We start from the raw sequence: 22,924 nt of genomic DNA, 5'->3' as shown, positions 1-22,924 counted from the left end.
AGACCTTTAAAGGTGTTGGATTCTCTATTAATCACAGATACAAATTTCCCTCCACAAAAGACAGCTTTGTAACATTATTTCTGTCTGCTGAACTTGTGACAGCCATCTCAAAATATAGTAGAACCACCAAATTGACCACCAAGGGACTGTAACAAACTAGTCAACATATGGAGGTGGTCAACATAAGGAACTAGGCCTACTATACTGATGCACATGTGGTGCATGTCCAATCTATGAAAATTAGATCAATTTAAGGAGGTGGTCAATGTAAGGAGGTGATCAACTATGGAGGTTCTACTGTAAGTCAAAGACATATTTTGGGGTAAAATATTTCTGATTTTCTATAGCCTTAAATCTTTCAGGATATACATCCCTCTATATAACAAGGGCATGCCAACTATATAACCTTAAGAGTGCAGCCTAAATAAATTCTGGAACCTGAGTTCTGTTAACCTACTCTGCTGATAAGATTACACTGATAAGATTACAAGGTTATCTCCACAGCTGCAGACCAAGGAAGAGATAACATCACTCACTTCTCTCCCTATCTGAGAAGATGGCACAATTGACTTTTGTCTGCTCCTTTTTTTTCAATGTTCACTTATCTTATTATGTAAAAATGTAGATCTACTGAGCCCTAACTACTTTTTCATACGAATATAACCATTATCGTCACTGCTGCACTGACAGCATCATTCTTTTTTTGTTTGTTTGTTTGTTTTTTGAGACAGAGTCTTACTATGTCACCCTCAGTAGAGTGCTATGGCATCACAGCTCACAGCAACCTCAAACTCTTGGGCTTAAGTGATTCTCTTATCTCAGCCTCCCAACAGCATCATTATTAATGGCTAAGGGCATTGCTAACTAATGCTAAGAAGCCCTTTACTACTGGTTAAGAGTAGATCTTTATTGCTGTGAACTTTAAGGAGAGGCTGCAGTTCAAAAGGTGGCATCTGCTCTTCTTTTGGCTAGCACCAGAACTAGATGAATTGATGAAATAGCAGAGATACTGAGACACAGTTGTTAGAGAGGATTAATGAGTCACCAGGTTGATGAGTCTACTGATGTTGACAATCAGGCAACAATGCTTGGTTTAGTGTGGTCTTTTTCAGGAGAATGTGCATGAGGATATGCTCTGTGTACTTTTGTTTCTGACCACCATCACAGCTACAGAAGTATTCGAGCCTATGAATGACACATATCAGGAAACCTGAATTGGTCATTTTGCATCAGTATGCATGTATGCAGTGATGGCTGTCCTGACTGGATGGCTTCCTGGCTTCACTACTCAGATCAAGGAGGTCACTTCTGAATGTGGGTCTACACACCGTGTCATCCATAGAGAAATGGTGGCTAGCCAAAAAATGTCATCCAAACTAAGTAATATTTTGCAGGATATAATTAAAATTATCAAACATATTAAGAACATGCCCCTAACTCTCAGGGGCATGTGAGCTGTTTGCGCAGCTCTGTGAAGAGATGGATGCAAGGCACATGCATCTTCTTTTATACACAGAACTGAGATGGCTTTCTCAAGACAGATCACTGGCCAGAGTTTTTGAGTTAAAAGAGCTGCTCCACAGATTTCTTTTAGAAAAACCGTCACCACTGGCAGTACATTTAAATGACACAGAATGGGTTACAAAACTTGCTTACATGTGTGACATATTCAATCCGCTTAACAAACTCAATCTGTCACTTCAGGGGAGAATGACAACTGTGTTGTAGTCAGTAGATAACTGGCTGTATTCAAAGACAAACTAGAATTATGGGTATGTCATGTGAACATTGGAATTATTGACATGTCTCAAACATTAGCAGAGATTTTGAAAGAGACTGAGCCAGGGCCTTCTTTCTCCCAGCTGGGGCATGATCATCTATCGCAGCTTTCAAAAGAGCTTAAACATATTACTTTCCAACCACAAAAAGACCCCTGAATGGGAAGGAATAGATCCTCAACCCATCTGTGCATAAGCCAGGTGAATTGACTTTGTCAGTGCTAGAAGAGGATTAACTGCTTGAGATCGCAAATGACAACTTCAAATTAATGCATTTGAGACAACTTCAAATCTCCATACATTCTGGATTAAAGTCAAGGTAGAATATCCTGGGATTCTCACCAAAGCACTGAAAAGCCTGCCTCCATTTCCAATACAGATGTTTAAGACTTACCCCTTTGTCATTATAAAATAACCTTTTTTATCCCTGATAATACCATTTGCTCTAAGGTTCTTGTTAATATTAAAATAGCAACCTCAAATTTATTCTGATTAATGTTAGCCTAGTATATCTTTTTCTATCCTTTCATATTTTGAAAAAGCTTTTACTTTAAACCTGTTTGTGTCTTTTTATTTAAAATGAGTTTCTTGTATATGATATGTAGTGGGACTTGATGTTTATTCATTCTGACAAACTATACCTTTTAGTGGGAAGTGCTTAGACCATTTGCATGCACCATGATTTACCAATATCACTGAGTTTAAATCTCCCACATTGCCATTTGTTTTATATTTTTCCTACCTGTTTATTTTCCCTATTTTCTTCTTTTCCTGTTTCCTCTTGGATTGATTATTTTTATTATTCCATTTTGCCTCCTTTATTGGCTTGCTTGCTATCCTCTGGGAGTTTTAACATTTTCTCTTTATGTTTGGTATTATTTTTTGTTTGTTTGTCTGTGGTAAAGACAGGATCTCATTGTGTTTCCCAGGCTAGAGTATAGTGGTACTCACAAGTGTGATCATGGGGTGCTGCGGTCTTGAACTTCTGGCCTCAAGTGATCCTCCATCTCAGCCTCCCAAGTAGCTAAAATTATAGGTTCCTGCCACTACACCCAGACCATTCCTAAATATCACTAAAATGCAACTAGATGTGGTATTCTTACCTTTCCTGTTTTGTATTCCATGATTCATTTAATATCTTTGGTTTTTTTCTTTCAAATATTTCTTCTTGTCCTATTTTTTTCTTGCTTTTGTTCTAAGACCCCTATTGTATAGATCCTAGAAATTTTAATTTTATTACTTACATCTCTTATATTTTAATGTTAAAAAATCTTATTCTTTCCTTCTTCATATTGGGAGACTTCCTCATTATGATCTATTTGATATACCTGTACTTATGAATAGAAGTGCCTTTTCTGACTTTTATATTCTGCTACTTTGTTTATCCTGCTACTTTCCATTGAAAGTAAAGACTAGGTCTCTTCATGAATATGACAGGAATATCAAATCACAGTTTAAAAATAGAATTTTTTAAAATAAGAGGAGCAGGCAGCGTCCGTAGCTTAGTCGGCAAGGGCGCTGGCCACATACACCTAGGGTTGCGGGTTTGAACCCAGCCCAGGTCTGCTAGGCAAAAATTACAACTGCAACCAAAAAATAGCTGGGCTTTGTGGCAGGTGCCTGTAGTCCAGCTACTTGGGAGGCCGAGGCAAGACAATTGCGTAAGCTCAAGAGTTGGAGGTTGCTGTGAGCTGTGATGCCATGGCACTCTACCCAGGGTGACAGCTTGAGACTCTGTCTCAAAACAAAAATAAGTAAAAAATAAAATAAAATAGGAGTGCACTTGAACTTACCTCCCAAGTGGCACACAGATTTGTCTTATGATATAGCCATTTGCCATTCTCATCTTTAGGATATACTTCATCTCCTGGCTGCAAACAAGCACAAATGTAATTCATTTTATTTATATCTGGGAATTAAAATTACAGAATCTGAATTGTCAATATACCCATACATAGATGCTTCTTGACTCAGGATGAAGTTACATCCTGATAAACCAATTGCAAGTTGAAAATACTGTAAGTCAAAGACGCATTTAATACACTAAACCCACCAACCCGTGACAGGTCATTATTCTTGGGATCCCCTGGCTGATTGGGAGTCACAGCTTGCTGCCACTGCCCAGCGCTGTGGGAGAGTATCATACTGCATACTAGTAGCCTGGGAAAAGATCAACATTCAAAACTGAAGGTATGGTTTCTATTGAATTATTTTCATACCATTGCAATGTTGAAAATTAGTAAGTTGAACCAATGTGAGTCAGGGACAATCTGTACCTTGGTCCTGGAAAAGCAATTTAAGTTTACATATTTATATACTATATAATTATATAATAGGTATAATGCATTTTGTATGTGTAGTATATACACAGTCATGCATCACTTAGCAAAAGGATATATTCTGAGAAATGTGTTACTAGGCAATTTTGTCATTGTAACATAAAGAAAAATAAAAAAATCTCAGTACCCCCAAAAAGGTTATGCCAAAAGGAAGGTTAAGCAACACTTTCTGAATGACACTACTTTGTGTCAAAGCATTATGCATTAGGCAGACCCCCAAGGAAAGGCAAAAGGCCTCAGACATCTCAGTATGTCTGCCCCCACAAACCATTGAAAAATAAACTTTTTGCTGGCCTTGAAACTTCTCAAGATGCGTATACCCCCAGTGAACAAGGACATGCCCAGTTTAACTTTAGGTCTATAATCTAAGTCTAGATACTAAAACTAAAGCCTGTTCTACACGGATTGCATAGTGATAATGTCTGCCAATTATAAACTTTTCTTCCCAGGTACAGAACAAAGACAGGATAAGATCAATCATTCTTCCACTTACTCAGAGAAGTCTGCATAATTGATTCCTCCATTACTCTCTTTTTTGTCCCAAGGTTCATCTGATCTTATGTAAAATGTAAATTTACCAAGTAAAGTCTCACAAAAATATAACCATGTACCTTACTGCCTACCCATTCCTCTTCCTACACGCCTTTCCCCCTTGAACAAAATGTATGAATATTAAACTGGAAAATCTCTTAGAAAACAATAGCCTCAGATATGTGCCCTCAAGCTCTGGATTAATAAGCTTCAACTGATTGAGGACCTTGTTTGGGTCACTCATCCTATTAACAGTGCAAGTGCCATAAAGTGTACTTACACAAATCTGTATGGTAAAGTCGGTTGCTTCTATGCTACAAACCTGTACAACATGTTACTATACTGAATACTGCAGGCAATTGTGATGCAATGGTAAGTATTTGTGTATCTAGCAATATAGAAAAGACACAATTATTACTATTTAAAACTATGAGAAACTATTGCAAAAGCTAAGAGCTGATGGTGCTTTGGACTTGAGCTGTAGCAGTAGAGGTGAAAAGAGGGGAAAGGATGAGCACATGAACTAGGAGTAGAGCCAATACACCTTACTGTTGGCTTGGAAATGAAGTATGGTAATGAGGGATAGAGGGAATCAGAATACTCAAAGACTTTGAAAGAGCTTAAGAAATTTCTCCCCAAAATGTAACTCATTGGTATAAAAAGCATTTTGAATTACAGGCCCTTGGAAGGACTTACTTGTATCAACTGGAATAACCCATCAAAAATTAGAAATGACTTCCCTTTCCCACCCGTTATCTCAATATATTGCAGGAAAACCAACCAAGGATGTAACCAGACCTAGCCCAAATCATTCTAAACATAATACCTGCTTCTTACGTTAATTGATAAGTAAATATATTCCTCCCATTTGAAGGGGCTCATGAAATTTAACCCCAAAATATGACTCCTTGGTAGAAAGAATATTTTGAATTAAAGGTCATTCAAAATCAAAGAGTATTGGGGGGGGGGTCCTTCCCTCTATCTGCCTAAACTGGATTGACCATTAAAAGCTCAAAAAAGCAACTGACTTTATCTCAATATATTGCAGGAAAGGTCAAAGATGCAACCAGTCTTGGCCCGAATCATTTAAATAGAGTACCTGACTCAGGTTAATTTAATTTGCAAAGAGAACTATGTATATGTCAATCTCTTTCCCACATCCATTCATCCTCCAAGCAACATTTGTTGCTCCTAAACACTATTACCTGCACTCCTTACCTTCCCCTACCATCCAAAAGGACAGGTATAAATGTTTTTGAACTTCATTGAGACACTGAAAATCACTGTGTGATTTTCACAAAGCACATGGTGAATAAACCTCATTCTTTTTTTTTTTTTTTTTTTAATTGTTGGGGAATCATTGAGGGTAAAATAACCCAGGTTACACTGCTTGCATTTGCTGGGTGAAGTCACTCTATTAATAGTGTCCCACCCCCAAGAGGTGTGTCACACATTCTAACTCCTCATTCCCTCCCCTCCTTCCCTCTCTCTTCTTCCCCATTCCCAGTCCCCCCACCATGTACTAGCATCAATTGCCCTCATATGAGAATTTAGTACATTAGATTCTTGCTCCTCCATTCTTTTTTTTTTTTTTTTATTGTTGGGGATTCATTGAGGGTACAATAAGCCAGGTTACACTGATTGCATTTGTTAGGTAAAGTCCCTCTTACAATTGTGTCTTGCCCCCAAAAGGTATGGCAACAACAAGACCCCACCCTCTCTCTCCTTCTCTCTCTCTGCTCTTCCTTTCACCCACCCCTCCCTTCTTCTTTGTCTCTCTGCTCTCCCCTTCTCCTACCCCACAGTGTTATAAATTGTCATTAATTGTCCTCATATCAAAATTGAGTACATAGGATTTATGCTTCTCCATTCTTGTGATGCTTTACTAAGAATAATGTGTTCCACTTCCATACAGGTTAATACAAAGGATGTAAAGTCTCCACTTTTTAAAATTGGCTGAATAGTATTCCATGGTATACATATACCACAGCTTGTTAATCCATTCCTGGGTTGGTGGGCATTTAGTCTGTTTCCACATTTTGGCGATTGTAAATTGAGCTGCAATGAATAGTCTAGAGCAAGTGTCCTTATGGTAAAAGGATTTTTTTCCTTCTGGGTAGATGCCCGGTAATGGGATCACAGGATGAAATGGGAGTCTAACTTGAGTTCTTTGGGGTTTCTCCATACTTCCTTCCAAAAAGGTTGTACTAGTTTGCAGTCCCACCAGCAGTGTAAAAGTGTTTCCTTCTCTCCACATCCACGGCAACATCTGCAGTTTTGAAATTTTGTGATGTGGGCCATTCTTGTTGGAGTTAGATGGTATCACAGGTTGGTTTTGATTTGCATTTCTCTAATGATTAGGGATGATGAGCATATTTTCATATGTTTGTTATCCATTCATCTGTCTTCTTTAGGAGAAGGTTCTATTCATGTCTCTTGCCCATTGATATATGGGATTGTTGGCTTTTTTCATGTGGATTCATTTGAGTTCTCTATAGATCCTAGTTACCAAGCTTTTGTCTGATTCAAAATATGCAAATATCCTTTCCCATTGAGTAGGTTGTCTATTTGCTTTGGTTGTTGTCTCCTTGGCTGTACAGAAGCTTTTCAGTTTCATTAAGTCCCATTTGTTTATTTTTGCTGTTGCAATTGCCATGGCAGTCTTCTTCATGAAGTCTTTCCACAGGCCGATAACTTCCACTGTTATTCCTATGCTTTCTTTGAGCATTTTTATTGTTTCATGCTTTAAATTTAAATCCTTTATCCATCTTGAATCAATTTTTGTGAGTGGAGTAAAGTGTGGATCCAGTTTCAGTTTTTTACATGTGTATATCCAGTTCTCCCAGCACCATTTATTGAATAGGGATTCTTTCCCCCCATGTATGTTCTTGTTTGGTTTATCAAAGATTAGGTGGTTATAAAATGTTAGTTTCATTTCCTGTTTTTCTATTTGATTCCAAATGTCTATGTCTCTACTTTTTGTGCCAGTACCATGTTGTTTTGACCACTATGGCTTTGTAGTACAGCATAAAATCTGGTATGCTGATGCCCCTGGCTTTGTTTTTATTACTAAGAACTGCCTTAGCTATATGGGTTTTTTTCTGGTTCCATACAAAACGCAGAATCATTTTTTACAAGTCTTGAAAGTACCATTTGGTATTTGAGTAGGGATGGCATTGAATCGGTAGATTGCTTTGGAAAGTATAGACATTTTAACAATATTGATTCTTCCCAGCCTTTAGCATGGTATGCTCTTCCATTTGTTAATATCCTCTGCTATTTCCTTTCTTAGGGTTTCATAATTTTCTTTGTAGAGGTCCTTCACCTCTTTTGTTAGGTATATTCCTAGGTATTTCATTTTCTTTGAAGCTATGGTGAAGGGAGTTGTGTCCTTAATTAGCCTCTCATCTTGACTGTCATTGACATATACAAAGGCTACTGACTTGTGGACGTTGATTTTATATCCTGAGACATTACTATATTTTTTGGTGACTTCCAGGATTCTTGTGGTTGCATCTTTGGGATTTTCTAAATATAAGATCATATCGTCAGCAAAGAGGGAGAGTTTGACCTCCTCTGCTCCCATTTGGATGCCCTTTATTTCCTTGTCTTACCTACTTGTATTGGCTAGAACTTCCAGCACTATGTTGAATAGTAATGGTGACATAGGACAACCTTGTCTGGTTCTAGTTCTAAGTGGAAAAGCTTTCAGTTTAACTCCATTTAGTAAAATAATAGCTCTGGGTTTGTCATGGATAGCTTCAATCAGTTTCAGAAATGTGCCACCTATGCCTATACTCTAGTGTTCGAGGATGCTGTATTTTGTCAAGTGCTTTTTCTGCATCTATTGAGAGGATCATATATGGTCTTTGTTTTTGCTTCTGTTAATATGGTGGATAATGTTTGTGGACTTGCATATATTAAACCAGCCTTGCATCCCTGGGATGAAACTTACTTGATCATGATGTATCACTTTTTTGATGATAAGCTGTAATCTATTGGCTAGGATTTTGTTGAAAATTTTTGCATCTATATTCATGAGTGAAATTGGCCTGAAATTCTCCTTGTTAGTTGGGTCTTTTCCTGGTTTTGGTATCAAGGTGATGTTTGCTTCGTAGAACGTGTTGGGGAAGATTCCTTCCTCCTCAATTGTTTGGAATAATTTCTGCAGTACTAGAATAAGCTTTTCCTTGAAGGTTTGATAGAATTCTGGTGTGAAGCCTTCAGGAACAGGGCATTTTTTTGTTGGAAGCTTTTTTATTGTTTCTTTAATCTCAGTGCTTGAAATTGGTGTGCTCAAGAGCTCTATTTCTTCCTGGCTAAGTCTAGGGAGAGGGTGTGATTCCAAATATTGATCTATTGCCTTCATATTGTCAAATTTCTGGGCATAGAGTTTCTGGCAGCATTCAGAGATGATCTCTTGTATCTCGGTGGGATCAGTTGTTATTTCCCCTTTATCATTTCTGATAGAGGTTACTAGAGATTTTACTTTTCTATTTCTAGTTAGTCTGGCCAAAGGTTTGTCTATTTTATTTATTTTTTCAAAAACCCAACTCCTTGTTTCATTAATTTTCTGAATGATTCTTTTGTTTTCAATTTCATTGATCTCTGATTTGATTTTGGATATTTCTTTTCTTCTACTGGGTTTAGGCTTAGATTGTTCTTCTTTTTCCAATTCCATAAGATGGCTTTTAAGTTAGTTGATGTGCTCTCTTTCTGTTTTTCGAATGTAGGCATCTAAAGCAATAAATTTTCCTCTCAGAACTGCTTTTGCAGTATCCCATAGGTTTTGATAGCTTGTGTCTTCCTTGTTGTGCTCAAGGAAGTTAATGATTTCCTCTTTTATTTCTTCCTGGGCCAGCACCCAGACATCCTCTGAGAGTGGGAACGTCCCAGCCCTGGCATTGATTTAGCAACCTCAGAGACCAGAGGGTGACGCCCACAGTGGAGAGCATAGTACAGTGGCTCTCTTGTGGCTGCCTTGCTTCAGCCTTGATACCATCCTCCAGGATACTAGGAAGGTCCTCCCTGACCTAGAAGCTCAGCTCCAGAAGCCCCTAAGGAAAGCTCTCCTGAATAAGGAGCCTGGTCCTCACCCACCCTCACTCAACTGTCATTCAACAGAAGGTTGTTTAATTTCCATGGTTTTGTGTGGGGTGAACATTTTTGTTGGAGTTGAGTTCCATCTTTAGTGCCTTGTGGTCTGAGAAAATACAAGGTAAAGTTTCAATTCTTTTGATTCTGTTGAGGTTTGTTTTGTGTCCTAGGATATGATCAATTTTGGAGAATGTTCCATGGGGCGATGAGAAGAATTTATATTCTTTATCTTTGAGATGGAGTGTTTTATATGTGTCTATCAAGCACAGTTGTTCTAGGGTCTCATTTAAATCTCATATATCTTTGTTTAATTTCTGTTTAGAGGATCTGTCCAGCTCTGTAAGAGGAGTGTAAAGTCCCCTGTTATTATGGTGTCATATTGCTCAGAATGAGTAAGGTCTGTTTCAAGAATCTGGGAGCATTTAAGTTAGATGCATAAATATTTAGAATTGAAATGTCTTCTTCTTGTATTTTTCCCTTGACCAATGTGAAGTGACCATCTTTGTCTTTTTTGACTTTAGTTGCTTTAAATCCACATGTATCTGAAAATAAGATTGCAACTCCTCTTTTCTTCTGAATTCTGTTTGCCTGAAAAATTATCTTTTAACCCTTAACTCGGAGTTTTAATTTGTCTTTTGAAGCTGGGTGTGTTTCCTACAGACAGCAAATGGATGGCTTGTGTTTTTTAATTCAGTCAGCCAATCTATGTCTTTTCAGTGGGGAATTCAAGCTATTAACATTTATTGAGATAATTGATAAGTTTGGTAGTGTTCTATTCATTTCATTTTGTGAGAATCCATTGCTTAGTTTTATCTTTTGCATTATTGTGGAAGTTAAGTTCTGTCCTTTAATTTCTGAGTTCTTAATTTGCTGTTGATCCATTGTGATGGTCAGTGTGTAGAACAGGTTGAAGCATTTCCTGTAGAGCTGGTCTTGTGGCAAATTTCCTCAATGTTTGTATATCTGTAAATGATTTGATTTCTCTGCCAATTTTAAAGCTTAGCTTAGTAGGATATAGAATACTGGGCTGGAAATTGTTCTGTTTAAGTAGATTAAAGATAGATGACCATTGACTTCTGGCTTGAAAAGTTTCATTAGAGAAGTCTGCAGTCACCATGATCGATTTGCCCCTGTAGGTCAATTGGCACTTATTCCTGGCAGCATGAAGAATCTTTTCTTTTGTCTGGACTTTGGACAGGTTCATCACAATGTGTCTTGGAGAAGCTCTGTTAGAGTTGAGGCGACCTGGGGTCTGATATCCCTCTGAAAGGAGTATGTTAGAATCTTTGGTGATATTTGGGAAATTTTCATTTGTAATATTCTCTAGTATGGCTTCCATTCCCCTGGGTCATTCTTCTTCCCCTTCTGGAATACCTATAACTCATATGTTTGAACCCTTCAATAAAGTCCCATAATTCTGTCAGTGAATGTTCTGCTTTCTCTCTTCTTTTCTGCCTCTTAAACTATCTGAGTAATCTCAAGAGCTTTGTCCTCTACCTCTGAGATTCTTTCTTCTGCATGGTCTAATCTGTTGTTGATACTTTCTATTGCATCTTTAAGTTCCTTAATTGACTGCGTCAGTTCCTTCAGTTCTGCTATATACTTTCTATATTCTTCGTATCATTCATCTCTTATTTGATTCAGTTTTTATATTTCCTTTTGGTTATTTTCCAACTTATCAGCAGTTTTCTCCATTGTTTCCATCATTTACTTCATTATTTTCATCATCTGTATTCTAAATTCCCTTTCTATCATTTCTAACATTTCTTTATAGGTGGAATCCTCTGCAGTACTTCCTCATGGTCCCTTGGGTGGGGGGGGGTGCAGTGGTTGTTCTGGACTGTTTTTTTTGTGTTGCCAAGATATTTCTGCTGATTCTTCCTCATGAGTGTTTTCTTTTATCTGTTTCCTTGCCCTCATTTTCCTTTCACTTCCTCTTGCTCTTTAAGTTACTGTGCCTCTGGACTAGGGTTTTGTTGAGTCCTTTTGTACAGGACAGAAGGATGAGAAGACTGAAGAGCAATAAGGGAAAAAATAAAAAAGAAAAGCAAAATAATAATAATAATAATAAAGAAAAGAAAAAAGAGAAAGGAGAGGGGGTGAGTAAAAGGGAATATCAACAAAAAGAACAGAGGCACAGAAAGAGGAAGACAGGAGCAGTATAGGTATATAGTAGAGTACTTTGACCTAACCTTATAAACCCCCAACCTCTGGGGGTGCCAGGTTGGGTGGTCCCTTGAGGTCAGCAGCTCTTTGCTAGCCTGTTCAGACACAGTACCCCACCTCCATCAAGTAGAGAGGAAAGACAAAAATGCTATAAATCAAACCAAAACAAGCAAACAGAAAACTTTATGGGATAAAATTGGTGGAAAATTTGGGTGGTGCCTGTGGCTCAAAGGAGTAAAGCACTGGCCCCATATGCTACAGGTGGTGGGTTCAAACCCAGCTCTGGCCAAAATTGCAAAAAAAAAAAAAAAAAACGAAAATGGGGGGAGAAACCAAATAATAATAATAATTAGCAAAAATGAAGTTCTAATTGTTAAAGAAGGCAACAATGGAAAATTATATTTAAACTAGAAAAATGAAGAAAGAAAAGAAAGAGAAAAATAATGGGGAAAATCTAGAGGGAAAATGTTGAAATTAAAAACAAAAACAAAGCAGTATATATATCTTGCTGAATATTGTCTGGGCAACAGGTGATCTGGGGTATGAGATGTTAATCCCAATGCTGACATAGCTATATGAGATGGAGACTGGAGGCTTCTGCTGATTTCTTAAACCCTGCAGGGGGGAGAGAATAAATCTCTCTTCAGTTCACTTAAAAGGCACTTTAAACTGCTAACCTTGGCTAAGCAGAAGATTTGCCAGGAAAGCACTTGTCACTGGGATCACTTCAGAAGTGGCTGTCCACTTACCCAGTGTGCCCAAACCAGTCTCACACTATGCCCCTGAGGGCCAAGGCTGTAAGGCATCTCAGTCCCCACCTTTAGGCTGCTCAGTCACTAGATTACTCACCCAAGGTCTGCTACTTGATCCTTGCTCTGCAACCATGAGGGCAGAGCTTGCCAGGGGCTGTTCTCCCAGTTGGGCTCCATGAAGCCCATAACCGAACACTATTAGCTCCGTCTGGCTCAGCAGCTCAGTCTGGGGCCCTAGACAATGCTCAAAGTCCTCCACACTCTTGTCCAAGTTCTCCCTAGATAGTTCAACTGAGTGCCAAGTCCAAAGGAAAAAAAAAAAAAAACCCAAACAGCTCACAGGTAAAGCCTTTCCACTTTGCAATCTCACTGCTGCTATACTTACAGTTGTTGGCGGGATTAGGCTGAACGAACACATGCAACCACTTGCCAGTTCTCCACTGCTTTTGTCCTCTTCATAGGGTCCAAAAGTCTTTTGCTGACTCCCTGTGTCCCCAAAGGGGTGTTTCTGGGCAGATCTCACTAGCCAGAGATGCATGGAGTCTTTTCTCCTCAGTCTCACTGTGTCCAGTTGCAAGGAAGCTGTACTCAGCTGCCATCTTCTCAACTCCTTGCTCCTCCATTCTTGTGATGCTTTCCTAAGAAGAATGTATTTCAACTCCATCCAAATTAACACAAAAGATGCAAAGTCACCATCCTTTTTGGTGGCTGCATAGTATTCCATGGTATACATGTACCAAAGCTTGTTAATCCATTCCTGGGTTGGTGGGCATTTAGCTTGTTTCCACATTTCGGCAATTGTAAATCGAACTGCAGTAAACAGTCTAGTGCAAATGTCCTTATGATAAAAGGATTTTTTTTCTTCTGGTTAGATGCCCAGTACTGGGATTGTAGGATCAAATGGGAGGTCTAATTTGAGTTCTTTGAGGATTCTCCATACTTCCTTCCAAAAGGATGTATTACTTTGCAGTCCTACCACCAGTATAAAAGCGTTCCCTTCTCTCCACAACCATACCAGCATCTGTAGCTTTGAGATTTTGTGATGTGGGCCATTCTCACTGGGGTTAGATGATATCTCAGGGTGGTTTTGATTTGCATTTCTTTCTTTTTTTTTTTGTAGAGACAGAGTCTCACTTTATGGCCCTCGGTAGAGTGCCATGGCCTCACACAGCTCACAGCAACCTCCAACTCTTGGGCTTAAGTGATTCTCTTGCCTCAGCCTCCCGAGCAGCTGGGACTACAGGCGCCCGCCACAACGCCCGGCTAATTGATTTGCATTTCTCTGATAGTTAGGGATGATGAGCATTTTTTCATATGTTTGTTAGCCATTTTTCATATGTTTGTCTAGTCTTCTTTGGAGAAGATTCTATTCATCTCATTTGCCCATTGATATAAGGGGTTGTAGGCTTTTGTCATTGTTGTTTAATTTGAATTGTCTGTAGATACTAGTTATCAAGCTTTTGTCTGACTCATAATATACAGATATCTTTTCCAATTCTGCTGGTTGTCTATTTGCTTTGGTTGTTGTCTCCTTAAACGTACAGAAGATATTCAGTTTAATTAAGTCCCATTAGTTTATTTTTGTTGTTCTTGCAATTGCCTCAATTGTTTGGAGTCTTCTTCATAAATTTTTTTCCCCAGGCTATATCTTCAAATATTTTCCCCACAATTTCTTTGAGGATTTTTATTGATTCATGCCTTAAATTTAGATCTTCTATCCATTTTGAATCAATTTTGGTGAGTGGAAAAATGTTTGGGTCCAGTTTTAATCTTTTATATGTGGTTATCAAGTTCTCTCAGCATCATTTATTGAATAGAGATTCTTTCCTCCAGTGAATATTCTTGTTTGGTTTATCAAAGATCAGGTGACTGTAATATTTTAGTTTCATCTCATGGTTTTCTATTTGAATCCAGATGTCTATGTCTCTATTTTTGTGCCAATACCATGCTATTTTGATCATTATGGCCTTGTAGTACAGCCTAAAGTCTGGTAGGCTAAAGCCCCGGGCATTGTTTTCATTACTAAGAATTGCCTTAGGTATACGTTTTTTTTTTTTTTTTTTTGTCCTGGTTCCATACAGATTTAAGAATTGTTTTTTCCAAATCTTGAAAGTATGATGTTGGTATTTTTTTGTTTGTTTGAGACAGAGCCTCAAAAGCTGTCACCCTGGGTAGAATGCCATGGCATCACAGCACACAGAAACCTCCAACTCCTGGGCTTAAGCAATTGTCTTGCATCAGCCTCCCAAGTAGCTGGGACTACAGGCACTCACCATGATGGCCGGCTATTTTTTGGTTGTAGTTGTCATTGTTGTTTGGCAAGCCTGGCTGGATTTGAACCTGCTAGCTCTGGTGCATATGACTGGTGCCTTAGCTGCTTGAGCTACAGGTGCTGAGCCAATGTTGGTATATTTATTTTTTATTTATTATTTTTGAGACAGAGTCTCACTATGTCATCCTTGGTAGAGTGCCATGGCTTCACAGCTCAGAGCAACCTCAAACTCTTGGGCTTAAGCAATTCTCTTGCCTCAGCCTCCCAAGAAGCTGGGACTACAGGAACCCACCACAATGCCTGGCTAATGATGTTGATATTTTAGTGGGGATTGCATTGAATGTTCAGATTGCTTTGGGAAGTATATACATTTTAACAATGTTGATTCTTCCTAGCCATGAGCATGGTATGTTCTTCCTTTTGTTAATATGTTCTGCTATTTCTATTCTTAGGGTTTCATAGTTTTCTTTATAGAGATCCTTCACCTCTTTTGTTAGATATATGCCTAGGTATTTCATTTTGAAGCTACTGAGAAGAGAATTGTGTCCTTGATGAGCTTCTCATCTTAGCTGTTATTGACATATACAAAGGCTACTGATTTGTGGACATTAATTTTATATCTTGAGACATTACTGTATTTCTTGATCACTTCCATAAGTCTTGTGGTTGAGTCTGTGGGGTTCTCTAAGTATAAGATCATATTGTCAGCAAAGATGGAGAGTTTAACTTCCTCTGCCCCCAATGGATACCCTTTATTACCTTCCTCTGCCTTGAGAGGATCATATGGTCTTTATTTTTGCTTCTGTTGATATGGTGGATTACGTTTATGGATTAGTGTATGTTAAACTAGCCTTGCATCCCTGGGATGAAATCTACTTGATCATGATGTAGGATTTTTTTAATGATAAGCTGTAATCTATTTTGGCTAGAATTTTGAGAATTTTTGCATCTATAAACAATTAGCGAAATTGGTCTGAAGTTCTCCTTTTTAGTTGGATCTTCTCCTGGTTTTGATATCAGGGTGATGTTTGCTTCATATAACTTGTTAGGGAAGATTCCTTCCTCCTCAATTTTTTGGAATAGTTTCTGTTGTATGGGTATAAGCTCTTCTTTGAAGATTTGATAGAATTCTGGTGGGAAGCCATCTGGCCAAGGGCATTTTTTTGTTGTGAGATTTTTTTTTTTTTATTGTTTCTTTGTTCTCGGTGCTTGAAATTTGTCTACTCAGGAGATCTATTTCTTCTTGGTTAAGTCTAGGGAGAGGATGCAATTGCAAGTATTGATCCATTTCCTCCACATAGTCAAATTTCTGGTCGTAGAGTTTCTTGTATTCAGAGATAATTTCATGTATCTTTGTGGCATCTGTTGTTATTTTCTCTTTATCAATTCTATTTGAGATTACTAGAGATTTTACTTTTCTGTTTCCTGTTAGTCTGGCCAAAGGTTTATCTATTTTATTCACTTTTTCAAAAAACCAACTTTTTGTTTTGTTAATTTTCTGAATGAATTTTTTTTTTGTTTTCAATTTCATTAATCTCTGATTTAATTTTGGCTATAACTTTTCTTCTGCTGGGTTTGGGTTAGATTGTTCTTCTTTCTCCAATTCCATAAGATGGTTTGTGAGTGCGCCGATGCACTCATTTTCTGTTTCTCCAATGTAGGCGTCTAACAGAAAAGATTTTCCTCTCGGGACTGCTTTTGCTGTATCCCACAGCTTTTGGTAACTTGTGTCTTCATTATTGTTATGTTTCAGGAGATTTTTCTCTTTTTTCTCTTCCTGAACTCAACTATCATTCAGCATAAAGTTGTTTAATTTCTAAGACTGCGTGTGCGTATGAACATTTTTGTTGGAGTTCAGTTTCACCTTTATAGCCATGTGGTCAGAGAAGAGACAAGATATGATTTCTATCTTTAATTTTGCTGAGTTTTGATTTGTATCCTAGTATCTGATCTGTTTTTGAGTATGTGCCATGAGCTGATGAGGAAAAAGTATATTCTTTTACTTTGGAATGGTGTGTTCTGTATATTTCTATTAATCCCATTAGTTCTACGGTCATGTTTAAGTCTTTTGTATCCTTGTTTAGTTTCTGTTTAGAAGATCTGTCCAGTTCTGTCAGAGGGGTGATGAAGTCATCGACTATTATGGTGTTATGGGATATCATATTGCTCAGATCCCTCAAAGTCTGCTTCATAAATCTGGGAGCACTTAAGTTAGGTGCATAAATATTTTAAATTGAGGTGTTTTCTTCTTGTATTGTTCCTTTGACTAGTATGAAGTGTCCATCTTTGTCTTTCTTAACCAAATTTGCTTTGAATCTGCTTGTATCTGAGAATATGATTGCAAACCCCCTCCTTTCTTCTGATTTCCATTTGCTTGAAATACTGTTTTCCATCCTCTAACCCCAAGTCTTGATTTGTCCTTCAGGGCTAGGTGTATCTCCTGGAGATAGCATATGGATGGCTTGTGTTTTTTAATCCAATGAGCCATCCTGTGCTTCTGCAGCAGGGAATCTAATCCATTGACATTTACTGAGTGTATCAATAAGTTTGGTGGAATTCTATTCGTCTTATTATGAGATAGTATATTGTGCAGTTTTATCCTTTGTGCCATTGTGAAAGCTAATCTGTGGCCTTTGGCATCTAGGTGTTTACTTTGGTGGTGATCCATTGTGGTGTTCAGTATTGAGAATCGGTCTAAGTATTTCCTGTAGAGCCAGTGTTGTTGTGGCAAATTTCCTCAGTGCTTGTAGAGCCACAAAAAAATCGATTTCTTCATTAATTTTGAAGCTAAGTTTAGCAGGATACAGGATTCTGGGTTGAAAATTATTTTGTTGAAGGATGTTAAAGGTGAATGGCCATGTTCTTCTGGCTTGGAAAGTTTAATTTGAAAAGTCTGCTGTCATCTTAATGGCTCTGCCCTTATAGGTCAATTAACACTCCTAGCTACTTGCAGAATTTTCTCCATCTTGACTTTGGACATTGTATTAGAATGTATCTTGGAGAGGCTCTGTTAGAGTTGAGATGACCTGGAGTTTGATATCCTTCTGAAAGGAGTGTGTTAGGATCTTTATAAAAACTTGGGAAGTTTTCATTTATGATCTTCTTCACCTTTAGAGATTCCTATTATCTCTATGTTTGAAAACTTCATGGAGTTTCATAGTTCTCTAAGCACCTGCCTGCTTTCTCTCTCTTCTTTTCTGATTCTGTAACTACCTACATTAACTTGAAGACTTTATTCTCTAACTCTGATGTTTTTTCTTCTCTATGGTCTAATCTATTTTGGATACTTTCTATTGCATCTTTACATTTCCTAATTGTCGCCTTCATTTTTTAAAGGTTGGCCATGTCCTTTCTATATTCTACATATTTTTCATCTGACTTTTGGTTGAGTCTTTATATTTTCTCATCCATTTTCTTTATTGTTTTAATCATTCTTATTTTAAATTCTCTTTCTGGCAGATCCATTAGTTTTTTATAGGATGAGTGTTCTGTGAAAGCTGTCTCATGGTCCCTCAGAGGAGTTGCTCTATTTTGGTTTATCATGATGCCTGATTTTTTCTGTTGGTTTCTCCTCATGAATTCTTTCTTCTTGTTCACTTCCTTGTGTGCCTTTTTCCTTCTCAGTTTCTCCTTTGCTTCAAGGTACCTTGTCTCAGAGTTTATGTAATGAATAGGCCTCTTGGTGTGAGGCCAAAATGAGGGGCAAGATAAGGAGCATGCAGGGAGAAACAAGGGGAAAAGAAAGAAAGAGTAAACAGGGAGGAAAGAGTAAAAGCCTAAGCAGATCCAGACTCTTCCTCTGCCAAAACTAGGATAGGATGGAAAAGAGCAAAACCAAAAAACACTAAGGAAAAATTAAGTAAGAATAAAAACAAAATATAAAAATTCTTCAGGGTGGTTTTGCCAATACTATCTTCCTAGGGCCAAAGGTAGAAAGATTTCTTATTCCCCTTGAGCCACATCACGTCTGTGGCCTATCTTCCAGACACCAGACAACAGCTGTGTCCCCCAACTCTCAGCAAACAAACGAACAAAAGTAAAAAGAAACAATGTTAAGATAAGAATAGATTAGGTGAATTTGCTTCCAAATTGGGCCATTGGAGAATAAAATTTCTCAAGGTCCCTCTGAAAGCAAGGTCCTTATCCCCTGCCCAACAAAGGTACATGGTTTGGTGGGGGTGAAGATTGGGTCCAAGGAGCACAATATCTGTGCCTTCCTGTCTTCTATTATTTCATTCCAGAGATCAATACAGAGGCCATTATGTTGAGGATAGGCAGGTGGGCAGAGCAAGGAGGCTCTGAACTAAGAGGCAGAAACTCATAGTCCAAGGGTAAGATATAAGCTATGTTATCCTATAAGGTTTCTAGTTTTAATTACTTATGGGGTTGGCTGAATGTAAATTAATTGAAAGCCTATTAAATCTTCTCTATTTTTTTCATCAGGTAAATTAAGGAATCAAGTCTTTAAGGAGTAGTCTTGCAGGTGAAACCACTACATGACTAACAAAAGCCTATGATTACCAAGGCAATTGCAAAGCTTCTCCTAACCCTTATCTCCAGGAAATAGGACACAGGAGGGCAATCTTTCCCAAAGTTTGTCTTGGATGAACACAATGGATTAAACAGTAAAGAAGAGAACAGGAGCAGAACAGAACAAACTACAACAGGGGCAGTCAGATTGGTTACCTAAAGGAACTTTCTGTAATGATAGAAAGTCCTGTTGTTTCTCCTCCCCTACCTCCCACCACTAATTTTGGCCTTGAAAATGGAATCCTTGTTGCAAGAAAGTCTTGTTCCTTCTCACCAGCAGAATGTGATTTACCTTATGAACCTGTGGTCAATTTTATTTCTCTGTCTCTTCATCCCTCAATGAAACTGTAAAGCAGTTAGTGCCCTTCACCTGTGTACACTGGGCATTTTGTTAAATTAGACTGAGAAAGTATAAGGAAATATTATTTGAATTAGTTTTAGAACAGTCTCTAAAAATCTGGTTATTCTTTGAGTTATCTCCTAGAGGGAGTAGAAGATATTCTGTTTGTAGCTAGTTTGCATTATATTGTACAGGGATATTTTATGACTGTGTGAGGGAGAAACAGGGTGTGTCTAGAAGCTGGAAAACTAAAATTTGGACTAAAGTCAGGGTATTACATGTTGGTTTGCAGGAGGGAGCTTAAACTCTAGTTATAAAAACTTAGTATAATAGAAACTACATTAAAATGAGAATCAAGGAACTCAGAATCCAGGCCTGACTCTGCTTTTTGGGCATTTGTCAGGCTAGGTCAGTATTCTCTGATCTGAGGTAATGAAACACAATGACATTCTGTGGTGTGAAGTCATGAACTAGCTTCACATGATTAGCTACTGGCTCAAGGTTGCCAGGGTGCACAGACCTAACCTTTAGGTGTCTGCACTCACCTTAAATGCCATGGGCATTTCAATGATGTAAAGATCCACATACTCCAGCTGGAGGACTCTGAGAGTTCTTTCCAAGGTTGGGCCCACCATCTCTGGTTCCAAATATGTAGCCCACAGCTGAAAAGACCAAAAGGGAAGAGTTAAGGGCAGCGCCTGTGGCTCAAAGGAGTAGGGCACCAGCCCCATATGCCAGACGTGGTGGGTTCAAACCCAGCCTCAGCCAAAAACTGCAAAAAAAAAAAAAAAAAAAAACAGGGTGGAGGGAGGGAAGAGTTAACTAAGGTTAACACTAGTTTTATTTTTTAATTTTTTTATTAATATTAAATCATAGCTGTGTACATTAATGCGATCATGGGGCACCATACATTGGTTTTATAAACAATTTGAAACATTTTCATCACACTGGTTTATATAGCCTTCCTGGCACTTTCTTAGTTATTGTGTTAAGACAATTATATTCTACATTTACTAAGTTTCACATGTACCCTTGTAAGATGCACCGCAGGTGTAATCCCACCTATCACCCTCCCTCTGCCCATCCTCCCCCCTCCCTCCCCTCCCTCTCCCCATTCCCCATATTCTTAGGTTATAACTGGGTTATAGCTTTCATATGAAAGCCAAAAATTAGTTTCATAGTAGGGCGAAGTACATTGGATACTTTCTCTTCCAATCTTGAGATACTTTACTAAGAAGAATATGCTCTAGCTCCATCCATGTAAACATGAATGAGGTAAAGTCTCCATCTTTCTTCAAGGCTGCATAATATTCCATGGTGTACATAGACTACAGTTTATTAATCCATTTGTGTATCAATGGGCACTTGGGCTTTTTCCATGACTTAGCAATTGTGAATTGGGCTGCAATAAACATTCTGGTGCAAATATCATTGTTGTAATGTGATTTTTGGTCTTCTGGGTATATACTTAGTAGAGGAATTACAGGATTGAATGGCAGGTTTGGATCTCTAAGTGTTTTAGATCTCTAAGTGTTCTCCAAACATCTTTCCAAAAGGCATGTATTAATTTGCATTCCCACCAGCAGTGTAGAAGTGTTCCCTTTTCTCCACATCCATGCCAACATCTCTGGTCTTGGGATTTTGTGATATGGGCTAATCTTACTGGAGTTAGACGGTATATCAAGGTAGTTTTGATTTACACTTCTCTGATGATTAAAGATGATGAGCATTTTTTCATATGTCTGTAGGCCATGCGCCTATCTTCTTCAGAGAAATTCCTCTTCCAGTCCCTTGCCCAGCCTGCGATGGGACCACTTGTTCTTCTCTTGCTTATACGTTTGAGTTCTCTGTGGATTCTGGTTATCAAACCTTTGTTGGAGACATAACCTGAAAATATCTTCTCCCATTCTGAGGGCTGTCTGCTTGCTTTACTTACTGTGTTCTTGGCTGTGCAGAAGTTTTTTTAGTTTGATAAGGTCCCAGTAGTGTATTTTTGAAGCTGCTTCAATTGCCTGGGGAGTCCTCTTCATAAAATACTAGCCCAGACCGATTTTTCAATGGTTTTCCATGCACATTCTTCTAGTATTTTTATAGTCTCATGTATTAGGTTTAAATCTTCAATCCAGTGAGAGTCAATCTTAGTTAATAGTGAAAGGTGTGGGTCCAGTTACAGTCTTCTACAGGTTGCCAGCCAGTTCACCCAGCACCTTTTTTTTTTTTTTTTTTGTAGAGACAGAGTTTCACTTTATGGCCCTTGGTAGAGTGCCATGGCATTACACAGCTCACAGCAACCTCCAACTCCTGGGCTTAAGTGATTCTCTTGCCTCAGCTTCCCGAGTAGTTGGGACTACAGGTGCCCGCCACAACACCCGGCTATTTTTTGGTTTGCTGTTCAGCCGGGGCCAGGTTTGAACCCGCCACCCTCGGTATATGGGCCTGGAGCCTTACTGACTGAGCCACAGGCGTCAACCAGCACCATTTGTTAAATAGGGAATCTTTTCCCCCCACTGAATGTTTTTAATTAGCTTGTCAAAGATCAGAGGCTGGATTCATCTCTTGGTTCTCTATTCTGTTCCAGACATCTACTTCTCCGTTTTTGTGCCAGTACCTTGCTGTTTTGATCACTATCAATTTATAGTATAGTCTGAGGTCTGGTAGCATAATTTCTCCTGCTTTGTTTCTATTTCTGAGTAACGTCTTGGCTATTCGAGGTTTTTTTTTTTATTCCATATAAAACTAAGTATTATTTTTTCAAGATCTTTATAGTATGACAGTGGGGCTTTAATAGGGATTGCATTAAAATTGTATATTGCTTTCGGTAGTATGGACTTTTTTTTTTTAACATCTAAATTTTTTCTTTTTTTTATTGTTGGGGATTCATTGAGGGTACAATAAGCCAGGTAACACTGATTGCAATTGTTAGGTAAAGTCCCTCTTGCAGTCATGTCTTGCCCCCATAAAGTGTGGCACACACCAAGCCCCAACCCCCTCCCTCCATCCCTCTTTCTGCTTCCCCCTCATAACCTTAATTGTCATTAATTGTCCTCATATCAAAATTGAGTACATAGGATTCATGCTTCTCCATTCTTGTGATGCTTTACTAAGAATAATGTCTTCCA

The 22,924-nt window shown here is 38.3% G+C and overlaps 1 protein-coding gene across 1 annotated transcript in view; it reads right to left on the bottom strand.

The window, feature by feature from the left end:
* Nucleotides 1-22,924, bottom strand: part of AKR1D1 (aldo-keto reductase family 1 member D1) — a 78,662-nt gene that overhangs the window by 15,069 nt on the left and 40,669 nt on the right. Inside the window, exons 3-4 of the mRNA XM_053608618.1 lie at nucleotides 20,351-20,467; nucleotides 3,572-3,649 (exon numbers count right to left, since the gene is read on the bottom strand). Of these exons, the coding sequence (XP_053464593.1) occupies nucleotides 3,572-3,649; nucleotides 20,351-20,467 (195 nt within the window). The remainder of the gene's footprint in view (nucleotides 1-3,571; nucleotides 3,650-20,350; nucleotides 20,468-22,924) is intronic.

The sequence above is a fragment of the Nycticebus coucang genome, chromosome 11 (genome assembly GCF_027406575.1).
Source record: "Nycticebus coucang isolate mNycCou1 chromosome 11, mNycCou1.pri, whole genome shotgun sequence".
Classification (NCBI taxonomy): Eukaryota; Metazoa; Chordata; class Mammalia; order Primates; family Lorisidae; genus Nycticebus; species Nycticebus coucang.
Note: the sequence above shows the minus strand (reverse complement) of the source record. Positions and strands in the feature narration are given on the sequence as shown.